Source organism: Diplotaxodon limnothrissa, linkage group LG22 (assembly GCF_057381915.1).
Source record: "Diplotaxodon limnothrissa isolate DT_005_m linkage group LG22, D_limnothrissa_male_GT1.1, whole genome shotgun sequence".
NCBI lineage: Eukaryota > Metazoa > Chordata > Actinopteri > Cichliformes > Cichlidae > Diplotaxodon > Diplotaxodon limnothrissa.
In genome coordinates, this window is record NC_140616.1 from 26,247,051 (window position 1) to 26,264,906 (window position 17,856).

Genomic DNA, 17,856 nt, shown 5'->3' on the forward strand with positions numbered 1-17,856 from the left:
CTAGTGGGAGGGGTCAGATTTCATTGGCCGTGCTGATTGGTCGGTACACTGGAAACGGTAACGCAGGAAGCGAACTCGCGGTTTGATGTGGAAGTCAGCAGGTATCCTCCAGTTCCACATTTTCTGTACCTGAACGAGAAACTAAGATTCAGTGAAAAGCTTCACATGAGAACAATAAAAATAAAAACATTCCGAACAAACATATTAATTAACACACGTTTTCAACATGTTCCAGCATGTGTTTGCAAAGCTTCTCTGTTGCATGCTACAATAGACGGTTTAAATAATGGATCATATTTTGGATCATTTTTATACCCTCTGGTATGAGTTAAAACACATAATGAATTTATGTGGGGGTTTTTACTATCTGGATCTGGAGGGACAGATCTAACACATCCAGTACTGATGCTGCAGGGTTTTCATGACCCTGACATAAGGTTCTTTTAAATAAAAATCAGTTTCAGGGTTTGATGAACATTGAATACAAAGAAAGTGTAAACTAAACAGGAAACATCAGACTGCTCAGGACATCTTCAGTGATAGAGAAAATGTATTAAATGAAATATTGTAAAGATTCGAGTCAAGAGTGTGATGATAACAAACCTTCAGGACCCTGACCAGATGGGTTGTACTGTTCAGTAACTGAACCTGCAGAGAACAAGCAGAACCAAGAAAAGAGAAAGAACAAGCCTTCAGCACCTGATCTCATATCAGATACAAACAGCAAAATATCCTTTAACCAAAAAATGGGACCCCAAACCGCATCCAGCACACCTTTGAACCTTCTGGGGCACAGATGCAAAGGAGAAAGTACACTTGGAGGGAAGAATTCTCTTCATCCAATCTGCAATTTATTTATTTATTTATTTTTTACAAAAATACTGATATTAACAACCAAAGAAGAAACTTATCTTAGCATTAACCCAGGCTTGAAAAGCTTAAGCCCCTCCCCCTGAAGAAACTATGCAATCATTAGTCAGTGGTCTGATATACTAGATGTTTTTACCCTGAGGATGACAAAGATTTCTTACTTATTACCTCTGATGCTTTTATACAAAAATCACAAATACAGAATCCCCCCAATGTGTGTGTTTTTAACTACTTGGTAAGATTACAATTCCCCGCTAGTACATAGAAGCCATGGAATACATGAAATTTTCCAATATGGTGGCAATGTGGAAAAGAGCATATGCAGTCTTAGTCCTCTAGAGGGCATAGGTTTCCACGTGACATACAGGCTCTGTCCGTATTTCAGGTATGTGTTCTAAACCTTTTAAAGCTGTGAACATTTTTAAGACTTACCAGCCATCTGTGTGTGATCTGTCACAGCTGGAGGACCTGCAAAAGAAAAAAACGACACACACATTGTGTATTCAGTGGGTGTTGACACACCCACAAAGAGACACAGACCTACAGCAGAATAAGAACAGACACTCTGAAACATGAACTCAATCCCAGTCAGTCACAAACACTAAACCTCACAACTTGATCTTCTCCTGCGTTTGAATGTGAGTTTATTAACGGGAATGAGCCAGAACCTCGTGATAGACCACATGACACTGATCTACACCTTTCTCAGCGATGCTGCTTTGTTTCATGCTCACACTTTAAACTGCCGGATTTGTAAGAGTGTCTGTGCAGGTTCTCAGTCACCCAGGTCATCGTAATGGAAGGAGCTTGGAAAGAAAAGCGTCTGGACAGTGGGATACTCCCACTGGGTTTAAATCTGGGACTCTCCACAATTTGACCCTTAGAACTGAAGAAGCTTCTCGGATGAGAGGTGAAATGTCTTCAAGCAACTTAAAGAAGTCCAGACGCTTTTCTTTGCAAGCTCCTTAGACCTCACCCTTCAGAGGCGACAAAGGACATCTAGGGTTTTTTTTTTTAAACAGCATCAATAAGCAAAGATCAAAGAAATGATCAAAACATGATCACTAAACCTTTTTTTTTTTTTACTTTAAGCCCCCCCCCCTACAAAACCATAAGTAAACACCATAGCCCTTGGAAATTCGATTAATTGCGGGCTCCCTCTAAGTGTATAAAGAGCATGTTGCATACTTGGCTTTGTGACAACCCTTGTGAGTTAGGGCAAGTTGCTGGAATTGGACTGTTTTTTTTTTTTAGGTGGGAATAGGTATAGTAGAACTTACTAGAGTCGAGAAGCCTTCCTGTATGATCTGTTGCAACTGAAACACACAGAACATACATCTGACCTTTGACCTCTCACCTGTCTGTTAATTAACTGTTAGTATATTGAAGGGAGATGGACATACCTGTATCTGTCCCAGAGAAGTCTGCTGTCATGGTAACCAGATCTGTGTGAGGGTGAATGCCTGAAACTGAATAAAGCAGAGGAGAATCAGACAGGAAAATGTAAACCTAGATATCCAGACAAATGTACAGACAGGTGTACAGAAGCAGACAGATGCAAAGGCTGACCTACAGAAAGACAGGCAGATGTACAGATAGATTTACAGTCAGGCAGACAGAAAGACAGATGTAGAGACAGACGGCCATACACAAAGATATGCACACAAATGCACAAAGAGAACCAGGGACAACTGTAAAGACAAATGTAAAGATATGTGTACCTGGGTTATGTGTCTGTGTGACATCGACAGACGCAGTTTGGATCATAATGGATGGAGACTCTGTAACACATGATCATGTGACAGAAAGTGGATAACCCCCCTCTCCCACACCGGATTATGAACCAATGAGCTTCATAGTCATAGTAAGTAGTAGTACCTGTGACATCATGCCCGAATCCAAGACCTGAAGCTAGAAATAACAGAACACAGAGCTTCATCCATTACTAACACTGTTTATCAGTAAACAGCTTTTTTTGATCTGTTCACCTCACCTGTGAGATTGACGTTAATCCTGGTTACTGACTCTGCACCACCTGATGACATCATCAGCACATTTTTATTTATCACATTATTTCACTGATCATTTAAAATACAATCCTGATTCCAGATTAACGACTGGATAAGGTGACTCGGGTGTGGTTTCCAGTTATTCTGCACTTTGGCTGTTATCCTGTACTTCCTGTACGCCTTGTCTTTGACTGAAAATTGTATAACTTAAAATGTGAGGCTATTTTTGTAAGAAGTGTTCAAACCATTTAAAGAGCTTCATGTTGAGCAGTACCACTCCCTGACCTGGTGACGTAAACATTACATACTCCGGACTTTTAGCTTCTTTTAGCTCATAATGTTAACAGTTTACTAGTCTAACGATGGAACAATGGAGACACTGAATTCCAACATATAATCTGGTATAAATAATTAGCTTGATTAGACTGTACCTGTGAGATCAGTATAAAGATCGCTGAAGGAAACCAGTTTTTCTGTCTCTGCTGCAGAAACACAAACAGCAAAGTTAAACTGCAGAAACAAATGTTGGCGATGAAGGTGGTGTGAGGAGTATCTAAGGGGGTGATCTGAGCCAGGAATCCTTCTGAACCCACTATCTGACTTTTCAACAAATGTCTTATGTTCACCTGTGTTCAAATGAAGAATCACTAAATTGATACAGAGGGCTTTTGCTTTTTGAAGATGAGGTAGTACTGTTGTTTTTTTCAGAACATGACCATTATCTTACACCAGGGCCAAGCTGAGAATCAGCACCTCCTTCTCTGAAGCCATGGTCCTCTGCGAGAAGATGGTGGATTACTCCCTCCGTGTTGCTGCTCCAAGTGAGGAAGTTAAGTATTTCAGGATCTTAATCTTGAGTGATGATTGAGATGGACCAGTGGATGAGTGCAATTGCAGTTCTCTTCCAAGTATCCTTATCACGGTAACGGGGGGGCATTCACACTTTAGCATCACCTATTAACTTAATCCCACTAATTGCATATCTTTGAACTGTGGGAAGAAGCGTGGGAAAAACATACAACCAGCCAAATGGTGGAGTCGAATGCAGGCAACAGTGCTAACCACCATACTACTGTGCTGCCCAGTAAGTAACATTCACAGATCATTTTCTGTGGAACAAGAGTCACGAGACCTTTGTTATTGATCAGATACAGCCAACACTACCACTTTTATGTAAACATACAGGGGAAACCCTGGGCTAATGTGACAGATAGTAAGTTTCATGTGAACGTTTATCCAGATCATAAATCTTATGGTAAGTGAATCCAGATAAGGGAAAGATACGTTCCTTCATAGCAACTGATCACAGTCAAGTAAGGCGGGTCTTTAATGTATTCTTTTGTTTTTCTTTTTTCCCCCCTTCACATATGACCTGTTGGAGTTTTTTCTTTTAAATTTTGCCTTTTGCAAACGCAGAGTGTATGAATAATGCCTGTTTCCGATTAAAGATGGGATTTTCTTCTTCCTTTTTTGGGGTCCTCTGTTCCATGATTCATTTATTTATGAAGAAAATCAAAGAGGTAATATATCTCATCTGGCCTGTGAGAGACTCTTAATTCTCAGGGAGGAACTGGAAGATACTGTTGAGGAGAATAATGTGTGGAGCTTAGCCTGCTGCTACCGTGAATGGACAAATCATCGAGGTGGGTGACAGATGGATAGTCTGGTCTACTCAGGTGTGTTCTGTTGCAGATCTGAATGTTTTTATCGAAGTGAACTAAAATGGTGAACGTTTACCTCCATTTGTGTCTGTCAACAGGGTCTGTCGACCGTTTCCTAAACAACACAAAGTAAATTCAGAAAATCAAACAATAATTACATAGTTGAAGGTATTTTTATATGCAGTAAATTTAAGAGCATGAAGCTCTGAGGAATTACCATCAGTATCAGCTGAATCAGCTGCATCTGTGAGGACAAATACAGCACCAATATGAAATATGGTCAACAGATAATGAAGGATCGGGACTATTGATATTTTCCTTAGTTCAGGTGCCAGATAATGTGTCTTTTTTTAAATTTAAGTTTAGAAAAAAAAGAAACAACATTGAAAAGTCTACAGTGGAGCTGATGTAAAGTTTAAAACCTTTGGGATTACATTTATGCTAGTGTGAGATCACCTTTCTGGTCTCTGAGAGCTTCAGTGTGCGTTGAGGATGAAGACACTGCCCCTGAAAAGGAAAAAGATGCTGTTTTACTTTACTAAATAAGAGATGAAGGAAAACTTCAGAGTAAAAGTTAATCTGGTTTTCAGAGTAAAAGTCTTTCCTCTCACAACCTGCAGAGTGGGAGGAGCCAGAGACAGAGCTGGGTAATGATTGGTCAGGTCCTGAACTCAGGAAAGTTTGATCTGGTCCTGGCTGATCAACGGTGGTATCAGAATGATGAACAAGATCTTCAATACCAGGAAACAGGAGGTAGGAAAGATTAACAAGCAAGGAAAGGAAACAGCAGAGATACAAACACAGATGCTGTGTTTGAACTGCCACTAGCAGCTACATAATGCTTTTGGCTGAATAAAAAATAATTGGACAGTTCAAAAACATCATGTGATATATTTGGATGACGTTAGTGGGGGAGGAGTCTGTACTCACCTGCAAGTGAGTTCAGACTGTTCTGATCTGCATGTGGAGTTGCTGTCACACCTGAACCAAAAGAAAAACATCAACCAGCGTGATTTGTCCAATTTCAGACATTATTAAATGAAGAGGAAGTCATACCTGAAGGCTCCAGGTGAGAGGGTGCTGTCATGTTACCTGTGATAATTCAGAAACAAAAAGCAAAACAATAATTAACACCAATATCAAACAATCAAAAAAGAACAAACAAACAACAACAACAACAAACCCTAAATCACATCAGAGCCCTTTCCCCCAGCTTTAGTAGTCATGGTTAAGTTCACTAATCAAAGAATCACTTTAAGTGTTTCAGAAAGAAATCAAACCTGGGATGTTAACGTGACCATCTGGACCGAAAGCATCACCACCTAAAAACACAGAAACATTCCACTACAATAAAATACAGAATTATGTTTATTGTGTTTCTTCTTGGCTCAGACATCTGACAGGTATACTGCAAAACGACATTAATGGCTTTTTATCTGTGTCTTGTCTTTATATCTCATGAAAGAGGCTCTCTTTTCATATGAAAATATCACCTGATCAGCAAAATGTTATATTCAGAGTTTTGGTTTGAATCAACCACATTGTCACTGTTTATTTTTATTTATTTTTATTATTTCCAGCATGTTTTGAGTGTAATAGAGATTCTCTGCCGTGGGAATATGTTTTATATGTGTGGTAAATCATACCATACTCACCAAATGAAGCACAAGCTGTGCACCACATTGTCACAAGAATGTGTTCATGTGATTATTTAGAAAATGTGTGAATATTGTTCTACTTGATTGTGATTTCCTGCTAAGTCTCATCGACGGCAAGAACACCTGTTCAACCAATCACATTCATTCACTCTGATCTGATTTCCATGTCTCCTTCATCAGGCTGTGGGACAGGAAGCCTTTTTTTTATATATATATAATTGTTTATTTTATTTTCACTTGCTACACACGGGACAGACATGACTGGGGGAAAGAAAAGGGAGAATGAAAGAGAGGTAGGGGAAGAGCGAACAGCGGGGAAGAGGAACAGTGATAAAGGGCAAAAAACAAAACAAACAAAACAAACAGACAAAAAATACATATATCAAACAAGCAAAAAAAGGAGAGCAATATAAGCTACCTGCATTTAGCTACCTGCCAGAGAGCAGCAGGTAGCAGGAAGCCTTAATAGATCCAATTTTAGATCTCACAACTAAGGTGCAGCTGTCACCGAGATGTATTTTGTTTTTTTCTTTATAATTGGTCTTATTCTGATTTTAGTGTTTATTTGTGAGTGTGGTTCTGATTATATTTGCATGATTTTATTCTGATATTTGTATTGCATGTTTTTAGTGTTTTTTTTTTTTTTTTGCATGCTATTGTTTTAATCCACTGTGGACTCTGGACAGTTAGCAAATAGCAGGCGTCTGTTGAGGTGTGGGTGTGGCCTATCAGCTGGGGAAAGGACTTGTTTAAAGAAAGTTGGCTGAGCAAGGGGAAGGGCCAGATATGACATGGCTATTAGCCAGGTCAGACGATGGTTCTGGCCAGTATGTTTATTTACAGGGCGAAGCAGCGAGCGAGAGACTCGAGTGCGGAGTGCAAGCTGGGTTGTGATGTGGGGTGCCCAGTGGAGGGATGAGGTGGTCCCCACTTCAGAAGAGGAATTCCTCTGTTTAACTTTTACATATAAGGAACATTGGTATTGGGTTGTAGGACAATTGAATTGCTGGACTGTGTGGGATTTTACTGTACAAAGAACATTTTATTGTAGTTTTAAGAATTGTTTTTATTTGTTCTTGGGGGATTTTAGGGTACCAAGAACATTTTATTGCATACGTTTTTTAGAATTTTGTTTGCTTTTATTCCTGCTTTCCACCTCCATGAATAAACTTTTTCTTGTTAGACTTGTAGTCTCTGTGCCCTGGGAATCTGATCCCCTTTTATTTAAAGAACTTCCTGTAACACAATTTGGCTCACCAGTTTTAGTGTCTACAGAAATAAACAGCAGCATTGACCATACTCATAGGTAAAATAATTAGCTGTCATTAAAATATTTTACTGCTCTGTGACATACATCCCCATCTTGCTCTATGTGATATTTTTATATTCTTCCTTGACGTTTTAATCATCATCATCATCATCATCATCTGATAATGTGTCACTCACAAATGACCATGATCTGTGAAATAACCCATTTTGTCTGAGGGCTCTCAGGGAGTGAAGCAGAGAGCCTGGCCTAACAAAGAAGACTAATAATCTGATAATCATTATCTCTGACTGGGGTTTAAGGTTTTATTGAGCCCGCTACTGCAGAGAAAGCCTGTTTGTGTTGAAACTCGCCACATCCCTCTGTGAGTCAGAGCTGGAGCAAAAGACCAAAAGAGTCAGTGTGTATCTGGAATGACCTCAGATTTTATCATCAAATCAAGCTTCAGATTTAAGAAAATTATTGGTTTGTAAAATGAGAGCAGCTGAACTTACCCATCATGCCAAGCAGGAAGTCATGGCTAGATGGCTCTATGGATCCTAAAGGAGAAAAAGTCAATGACAGCTGCTGAGAGATTCCTCCTTAAAGCCATAGAAGTGTTCTTTGCCTTTGTAGCACTTAAAAATCTGACTTGGATCTGATGAAGTAAAAGTGATGTCACAGACACCTCACCTGGACACTCACCTGTAAGACCCAGGTGAGAAACGTCACCCTGAAAGAATCCCACAGCATCTGGAAAAGAGAGTTGAACTTAATGTCTCTGAGCTTCTTAAAAAATAGGTTTCACCTGTCTCCCTTGTAGCCCCTCTCCATACCGCGTTACCTGTCTGACTGCCAACTCCACCCCCTCCTCCTCCATTCAGGAGCTTCTGTCCATTACCTCGAAAAAACAAAACAAAACAAGAATTGATAATTTTTTGAAGAGATTGTAAGATCTTTCGTCTGGACTTCTTTAAGTTGCTTGAAGATGTTTCACCTCTCATCCGAGAAGCTTATTCTGTTCTAGAGTCAAATGGTGGAGAGTCCCAGGTTTAAGCCCTGTGGGTGTTTCCCCATGAGAGGGACAATGGCATCTAAAGGACAAAGGTCACTCTTTCGAAGATGCCAATGCCATCTATGTCCACTGTGAACGACCATCCTTGAACAGAGGCGGTGGGTTACGACACCAACTGTCTACCATCTATAATCCAGATCGCTTCCCAGACGCCTTAACGCCCACTCACGTCCTTGGCCATTTGACCTCAGGAAATCACATAATAGGATGGAGCTTGGTTTCACAATGAGCTCACCAAAAACCTTGGCTGATTGTGACCTACACCCGTTTTCACACCTTGGTTCGTGTGATTAGGTAGAGGATCAATAGGGGGTCTGTTGTCCTTCTTGGGGGGACACTCCCACAGGGCTTAAATCTGGGGCTCTCCACCATTTGACCCAAGAACTGAAGAAGCTTCTCGGATGAGAGGTGAAACCTCTTCAAGGAAACTTAAAGAAGTCCAGATGCTTTTCTTTCCAAGCTCCTTAGACTACAATGAACTGAGAATCTTCACAGACATATTGAAAGGTCTTCAACTCAATGATCTATTGATTGGTCTCTGTTTGAGGGATTTGAAAGCTACTTACTGTTGGTCTCTGAGCCAGCTCCTGCAGAACCTGCAGACAAAGACCAGGTTTAAAGATGTGAAGCTTTCTATGCTAAAGGGCTCGTACAGTCAGCTGTTGTGCTGAGCTTAATGAATCAATAATTCTCAAAATGCCAGCAGAGTAATAATTGGACTTACCATTTGTTTCTGTGTGAGATAAAGCAGAGGAATGCTTGTCTCCTTAAAACACAGAAATCATCGATTAACACACCTTCTCATTTAATGGACTTTCTTTATTTTTACTATTTTTGCCTTGTAGATACATACTGAAGACATCAAATATGTGAAGCAAGACATATGGAATTATTAAGCAAAGAAAAAAATGATAAATAACTCTAAATATGTCTTATAGTTTAGATTCCTTTGCTTTGTTGACAGTGCTGCAAACCCTTGGCCTTCTCTCAGTGAGCTTCATGAGTAGTCACCTGATATGGGTTTCACTTCACAGGTGTGCCTCGTCAGGGTTTATTTGTGGCATTTATTGCCTTCTTAATGGGGTTGGGACATTCAGTCATGTTATGCAGCACCTCAGATAAATGCCCACAGTTCCAGAAGCAGACACATCTCTACATCAACTGTTCAGAGGAGACTGTACAAATGAGGTCTTTATGGTCAACAAGCTGCTAAGAAACCACTACTAAGGAAAAGCAACAAGCAGAAAAGATTTGTTTCAGGTCATGAAACACAAGGAATGGACATCAGATGTGTAGAAATCTGCTTTCCTTTGATGAGTCCAAATTTTAGATCTTTAGTTCCACCCGCTGTGAAAGGATGCTCTCTACTACTACTACATGGTTACCACCATGAAGGAAGAGGTGTGATGGTGTGGTGGTGAACCGACCAAAATGACTCCAAGACCGCAGCAACGACTCATTCAAGAGGTCATAAGACCCCAGAACAACTTTCAAAGAACTTCAGGCTTCACGTGCCACAGTTAAGGTTCATGACTCTACAAGACGGGGAAAAAAGAGAGTTCCGAGATGATAACCTCTGCTCACAAATACTGTGGATTAATGAGACAAAAGTTGAACCTTTTGGAAAGGTGTATGTCCAGTACATCTGGCATAAAAGTAACAGAATTTCAGAGAATGAACATCACGCCAACAGTAAAATATGATGCCGGTATGGTGATGGTCTGGGACTGCTTACTGCCTCAGGACCTGGAAGACTTGCTGTGGTAAATGGAACAATGAATTCAGCTGTCTACCAAAACGACCTGAAGGAGGATGTCTGGCCATCTGCTTGTGATCTCAAGCCGAAGTGCAGTTGGGTTCTGCAGCAGGATAATGATCCAAAACACACCAGCAAATCCACCTCTGAATGGCTTAAGAAAAATAAAGCGAAGACTTTAGAGGGGCCTAGTCAAATTTCTGACCTGAATCTGGTTGAGATGAGGGGTGACCTTAAAAAGGTGGTTCAGGCTTGAAAACCCTTCACTGTGGGTGAATTACAACAATTCTGCAAAGATGAGAGGGAAGTCCTCCACAGCATTTATTTCCAGTTATCGCAAACACTAGACTGCAGTTATTACTGCTTAGGTTTTTCCAACCAGTTATTAGGTTTAGGGGGTAATCACTTTTTCACACAGAGCCACATAGGCTTGGATTTGTTTCCCCCTAATGATAAACACCTTAATTCTTGTGTTTACGTTTTTGTAATGTCATGATGCCATTTGATGATGATTTCAGTGTTTTGACATGAAGTTTTGTTCCATCCAAATGCATACAGGTCGCATATAGTTATTGACTGCACCCTGTTTGTTCTTCAAAATAAAAGTCCACATATCTGCCATTTTTTAAAAAGCCCAGGCTGTTTACCTGCAGAATGGATCAAAGCTGTGGAAACATCAGAGATCTCAGCTGCTGCAGAACCTGTAACAACAGGAGCAGTTTTAGCTTCTAAATACAAAAAAAGTAAAATGGTCAGATGTTCAAAGCCCTTACAGACCGTGCAATGAACTTATGTCTTGAGCACAGGAAGCATTGTCTAACACTTCCATGTGAGAATGTTTCCAGTAATGGTGGCCAAGTGTGTATCAGAGCAAGACAAAGAGATCCTGGCCATGAATTCTGAGTAGAAAAAAACAACTGGTGTTGCAATATTAGTATTGAAAAATCCCAACACAGGATTGTAGAGAACCACTGATGGTGAGTACAGCCCAATTACATTCTGGATGATGGTGAAATGGTGTGGCCAGCCATGCGATTGGATTGTGGGAGATCTCTGAAGGGCTGAGTCAAGCTATTCCTTGGGATTCAGATGTTTTATTAGTCCTATCCGGGTAGTAGATGGGTAGTTGTGCTTTAAAGCACTGCTTTGAAGGGACACACACGTCCTTACAGGCACTGCTTTTTGGGTCACAAGGAACGTTAAAAGACAATTCAGACTGGACTTCTGTCATTCTACAACAGGAAGACTTTATTTTGTTTTATTAATTTCATTTAATTTCATTTCTCCTTTTATTTTGTTTGTTTTACACCTATGAAGAGCAGGTGTTATTTTCCAGGTTGTGTGACTGTGTACTGTGTATTGTTTATGAGCTTTCCTAAGGTAACAAGTTCCCAGTTGTTCACTTCAGTGATGACTTTTTTCCTGAGACCCTAAAATCAAAACCTCCTTCCAAACCTACGTAGATATTTGGAGTCTGTGTTGAAATTGATATTGCAGTACAATAAGAGGTGGCTGTAGCTCAGGAGATAGAGCAGGTCACCTACTAATAGGGAGCTTGGTCGTTTGAGCCTTGTCTGATCCAGTCTGCATGCAAATACAGGCCAAAGACATTTGCCAAGATATTAACCCCACTTGAGAGCAACCAAGAGTATAAATATGTGTGAATGTTAGATAGAAACACTTACATAGGAATAGCATAAGTAAAAAGTGCTTATGAGAATGGATGAATGGGACAAGTTGTAGAACCTGCTTTGTGCTCAGAGTAGAAAAACGCTATAGAATCCATCTAATCTTTACTGGTCCTGAGTAGAGGCACTACACTGTATTGATGTAGCAAAATGACTGGATAGTTCAACCGTTGTAAAGAGGTTGGAGTGTAACATGTCTCTTAAAAGTATTAAATTGCCACACAGATTTCTGTGCGATCCTTTAAGTAGGGAGTGTTTCCACTGATGAGACTGTAACCTAACAAAAGTCAGAGAAGTGATCAGAGCAGAGTGACTGAAATCTGATTACCATTCAAATCAAACATTTTACTGTCTAAGATGTTCATATTTGTCATCGCGTTTCTCTCTGGATGAGATTCACCTGGTTTACCTGCTGAGCTTCCGGCTGTTCCTTCATGTGTTCTTCCCCCTGCTGTTTGACCACTGGAAGCTGAAAATAAACATCATTTTTAAACAAGTATATTTGCTCTCAGACCGTAGAGTTAGAATGGAAGTAGAATAGAAGGCAGAGCCTTCTGCTTTCAGGCCCCTCTTCTGTGAAACCAGCAACCAGTTTGGATTCAGGAGACAGACACCCTGTCTATTTTTAAGATTAGGCTTAAAACTTTCCTCTTTGATAATGGAAATAGTCAGTTGAGCCTGACTGCTAGTTATGTTATAATAGCCTCAGATTGCTGGGGGCTTCCCATGATGCAGTTTCTGGGATTTGACGTTGAGTGTTTTTTCTAATGATAACTGTCAGGGTGTACAGCAGGCTCTGAGAAAAACAGTAAACCGTCATGAATTTTCAACTCTTACTTATTTTGTTTCGTGAACCTTAGTTTAACAACTAAATGTCAGAGAAGCTCTGTTTTCTATGACTACACAAGGTCCCAAAGCCAAAAGCCTAACACAGAACACAGAAATATCAGTAATATTTCAATCAAATAAGAGAATGTCTCTCAATAAAGTTGGGATAGACTCTGATAAGCTATCAGCATTCTGTACTTTTCTCTAACATCTTCAAGAAACTATACATTTAGCTGAACTTACCACTTAGATCCTGAATGTCAGAGGAGACACCTGCAGAGAAAATACACCTGAGTCAAACCATGCATGTCACCAAAAACTCATCTTCATGTTTTCTTGCTGAAAAACACATTTATAATCTTTACTTCCATAAAAAAGAAGCACGATTTTATCATAAAACATTTACATTTCTTCCTCAATATTCGCTTGTGTGAAATACAAAAACTAAATATTATTTTTCAGTACTTTCTAACATAATGGTGATTTCATATTTCTTTTAAAAATGAACAGTCTGGGAGCGCTAGTTTGGCTCAATGCATGGAGCGGGCAACCACATGCCATACTACTGAGAGCTGGCCTGGGTTTGAGTCCGACCCGCGGCCACATGCCTTCTTCCTTCTCTCTCTGCTCCTGCCTTCCTGTCTTCTCTTCACTGTGTTTATCAAATAAAGCTAAAAAATGAACAGGCAGTAGATTATTACAGTTAGCTGAAATTAGACTGTACACAGCTACATATGAATATAAGAAACACAAACTAAGAGTTTTAGTCTCTCAAAGACTGCAGAGACTTCACTTCTTGTGTTTAGTAACATATTTGCTACTTTTGCTTTTGCAGAGTTTGTCCTGTACGTGATGCCGTGGTTCTGGACATCCTGCAGTAACCTGAGGAGCTCAGGAAGTGGACTAGACCCATTCAGGGTAATCCTGGTCTGAAAAGCAGCCAGTTAATCTGGATTAAACCTGAGACCAGTTGGAACAAACAAAAAAACTATTCAGGAAGGAAAAACCTGATCAGGTCTACTCACCTGAACCCCCAGCAGCCCCCACTGCCACCACCGTTGCCGTGGTGGTCCGCTGCCCACCAAATGCTCCTGCAGGAGGGGGAGGAGCAAACTGTCAGGTGTTCGGCATGAATGAAGCTTGTGTTTCCAGATATTATTATAAACCTAAAGGCATCATTTGAGCTTCATTCTGTGACACATTTAGATAAGACTGAAAAACATATATTACACACAGATTTTTAAAGAGATGTTTATAAGGTTCTCACGTCACGTTCATTTAAACAGTCTGATGTTTGAACTTTTCATTTCTTTGTGTTTATGCAGGTTTATAAGATAATACTACAGGGCAAAGGTCACAGTGTGTTTTGCCTCTCACCCCCAATCTTATCTTGACTCTTGGAGTCATCATCATCTGGAAAGAGAAGACATCCAACATTTATGTCTAATTAGAAGTTTTAAACAAATGTCACACTTCTCTGTTTTAGTGTCTTTTTATTTCTGCTCTGACTTTTGACCTCTGACTCCTTCTACCTTTCCCCTATGCGCGTATGTCACCTAGCTTAGCATTAACACATGTGCTGCACTCACTGCTTCACGAAGATTTATGATTTCTAATATTTCATTTACTGGACAGAGGCCACGCATCCTACAGGAGTTACACTGAAATTAATTCAGTCAAACACAAACAAATTAACAATAAACAAAGAAAACCTATATTATCTTGACCCGGATGTAGTGATTTGTGTCAGTAAAAACATTTTAGTACACAAATGAGAGATAGGTGATGTTCTGAGGACTGAGTACTGTGAAAAAGCTGTTGGATTTTGTCATTTTTCCCTCAAAAACAGCAAACACCACCTTCTCCAAACCTTCACTGTCAGCCCTACAGTCTCACACCCACTCTACTTTGAACAGGGACCCGAAGAGGGGTCATTGAGAATGTCTCACACACATTTACTCACCCAAACAAACCCCAAGAACCAACACCAGGTAATATTTGGCAAACACTGATTACCTAAGGTTATGTCATGGTTATATAGTGTTTCATTAATAAAGAAAGAATCTCACTGCCTGAAGAGTTATTTTAAAAAGCTTTGTGACTGAAATGTGTGACATGTTTGTGTCTTTATGATAAGTTTAAACCGGTTTGAAAAGATCACAGACGATGATGCTGTTGTTCACTCTGAGGTTTGTGTGAGGGTCAGGTTCCATTCGTGTGACCTCAGTTTGGTTTCATTTTGTCATCAGTATAAACTCTGAGTTTATGCTTCATGAACAATTTGACACGAATCTGCTTTTCACGATAAAAGCTGGCTTCTCTCACACACACAAGGCCTACCCTCCTCCTCCTCGGACACCTCCCCCTCCTCTGTGGCCTCAACCTCCACCTCCTCCAGCTCCTTCTCTGGAAGACACACAGAAAGTCTTCTCTCCAAACAGAAATAATAAAATGAAATAAGATACAAAACATAGCTTCTCTTTTTTTTACCCTCCAAGGGAGCGGTAGAAACTGCTGTTGTCAAAAAGACGGCCATGGACATGATCAATAGATTTCTGTTGTGACAGAGGAGATTAATCAGTACTGACCAACACTGTCAGAATCAGCCTCACATACACTCATCAATAAGATACAGGGACAATACAATAATCAGCACCAATAAACCTCATCAATGATCATTAGTAATGAGTTCATTTCTGCTGAAATCAATCAATACACAAACCGCTGTCAATATAATCAATACCATCACCACGTGGAATGAGGATGGCTGAACTCTGATTGGATCAAAAAACAAGAAACTTTTTTAGTGATCTGATTGGACAAATGAGCTGACAGTCAAAAACAGTCAGTAATAATCTGCATCCAGTCAGGATGAAGTAATACCAATGATTTCATGAAGCACAGCAGAACTGCAAAAGTACTAAAGTATTACAACATGCAGCAGTGTTTGTTGTATAGTGCAGTTATAGTAGCACTAGCACAAGTCATATGAGTAACAGCAGTCTTCACAGTATAAAGTGTATTATTATTAGTAGTTGTAATAGTAGACTATTAATACTACTGCAGTAAAAATGCGGTGGTATTATTAGTGTTAGCAGTATAATGGTTGTGGCAATAGAAGCAGTTTAAAATGCAGTAGCATTAGTAGTTTTATCAATGTTAAGTGCATTATTATTATTATTATTATTAATATTATTAATACTATTGTTAGTAGCAGTAGTATCAAAAGTATATAGTGCAGTAGAAACAGTTTTGGTAGTACAAGCACAGGAGGATAACAGTATAACAAGAATAAAATGAAGGAGTAGTCATCAATAGCTTTGTGTAGAGCAGTATTATTATTTTAAAATGCAGTAATATTAGTAGTATCACTCATGCTGGTATCTTTAGCAGTACATAGAGTAACATTTGTAGTAATAGTAGTATTGCAAATACTCACGCTGGCAGCATGTTGCTGTGTGACAGGTGCGTGCTGAGCTAAAGAGACGCACCTGAAGAGCTGCAGCTCCTCCTTCAACCACTCGTATTTATACTCAGACAGGAAGGGAGGGGCTGCTCATGCTATCTATGAAAATACTGCAAATACGACTGAGACTAAAACTACTAGATCATGTACTGGTTCTTATATGAATGTTACTTTCCTGGTCCTCACTGGCCCTGAAATCCATCCCATTTTGCACTGGAGTAGGGTTCAACAGCAGGTGACCCATCCTAACCAGGTGATGTTCAGGTCTGCCCCTGGAGGTTACCTTAGATTAGACAGGTAGAAATTGTTGCTAACTTCCAGTCAAACATATTGATTACACAATCAAGTGAAAACAAGTGAACTGTAACTACTGTGACTCATGTGACCTGCTGGTCACCTGTTACCTGCAAAACCCACCTTCAAATCACTCCACTACATCTCAGGCTTGTTAGTTACTCTGAAGTCTGTGTTTGTGTTAACTGGCAGCTATAATGAGCCAATCAGAGCTTTGTAGGCAGGGTTAAGAGCAGGAATGACATCATCCAGGGACACACGTCTGATCTGGGAGGATGTGTCATTCAATTTCGGATTCAATTATGAGTAGCTCAAAAAAAATTACGACTAGCTCTGACATCATGTAGGAATCAAAAGCTGATTGGCCAAACCAGCTAACTTCACCGTGACGCATAATGAACCATTCATCCATCCATTTTCCTCCACATATTCAACTCATGGTGAACCAAAAAAAATTGTTATGAAGGGGGCTTCCACCCTGTCAATGTGTCACAAGGACGACAGAGATTCTGTCGTTAGTGTCTGTGCTTATTGCATCGTAATCATTATTACACAGGAAACTCCTCTGTTAAAGTGGAGCAGTAAAAACATGCCATGAACTGGATTTTCAGCCTATTGTGGTCATGAACGCAAAACAATAAATTAAAGACATTAAAAAGTCAGGGACCAATGTGCATGTCAAATCATTTTGAAGCAGCTGTGTTTTCTGTTTGTTTTCTATGTACAAATAAAGAAATGATAAACCTTTCCACAACTATAGACACTTTATAAAACCTTAAAGGCCATATAACCTTCAACCCCCCTTCTCCCAGGGTTTCAGCTTTCAACTCTAATTAATTTCTTGGTTAAAACAGACTTGTATTGTTGGACTGAAAGATGAGAGTGGTCTCTCTGCTGCCAAGCTGAGCTGAGACCCCAGCTGACCTGCAGTCTTACAGTTTTTCACCACCTCTAAGACACTTTTCAGAAACCATCCACTCTGTTCTTAAAACTGAACACAAATACAGATTTTGTATTCTGATTCTGAACACAATAGCTTTATCTGTTTTTAAGATCATACAGCCCCCTTTGATTCAAGGCAGAAATGCAGCAGACAAAAAAAGTTTAAAAAGCGAGGTTCAATCTGGTCTCCTCTGTGAGCCCAGCTGTAGAGGAAGTCCCTTTTAATGCAGATTTCTGGAAAAAAGCGGTATTAGTTTTTCACCGATGATAAGACACATTCTTAGAAACCTTTATACAAATAATATCAGATTTATGAAAGCACATTAAAAACAAAATCTCCTCAAACAAAGAAGCCATCAGCTC

General features: G+C 39.8%; 1 protein-coding gene across 1 annotated transcript; it reads right to left on the reverse strand.

The window, feature by feature from the left end:
- Positions 1-94: 94 nt before the first annotated feature.
- LOC146610047 (uncharacterized) lies at positions 95-16,241 on the reverse strand. Its single transcript, XM_085345821.1, has 29 exons — positions 16,231-16,241; positions 15,282-15,346; positions 15,132-15,197; positions 14,169-14,204; positions 13,817-13,882; positions 13,035-13,064; positions 12,364-12,432; positions 10,923-10,976; positions 9,244-9,285; positions 9,086-9,115; positions 8,289-8,345; positions 8,150-8,197; positions 7,960-8,004; positions 5,821-5,862; positions 5,597-5,632; positions 5,471-5,521; positions 5,155-5,271; positions 4,997-5,047; positions 4,758-4,784; positions 4,617-4,655; positions 3,311-3,361; positions 2,864-2,905; positions 2,749-2,781; positions 2,592-2,651; positions 2,274-2,339; positions 2,151-2,186; positions 1,303-1,338; positions 604-648; positions 95-129 (listed from the first exon to the last, which is right to left on the reverse strand). The coding sequence occupies exons 1-29, from the start codon at positions 16,239-16,241 to the stop codon at positions 95-97; spliced, it is 1,386 nt and encodes a 461-aa protein (XP_085201947.1).
- Between the last annotated feature and the right edge of the window lie 1,615 nt (positions 16,242-17,856).

What these genes read in the sequence shown, in the direction of transcription:
- LOC146610047 (XM_085345821.1), bottom strand. An exon ending in TGATTCAGCTGATACTGATG is followed by an intron (nt 4,656 to 4,757) that starts GTAATTCCTCAG and finishes TGTGTTGTTTAG; the next exon opens with GAAACGGTCGACAGACCCTG. An exon ending in CTTCTCTGGGACAGATACAG is followed by an intron (nt 2,187 to 2,273) that starts GTATGTCCATCT and finishes TGTGTGTTTCAG; the next exon opens with TTGCAACAGATCATACAGGA.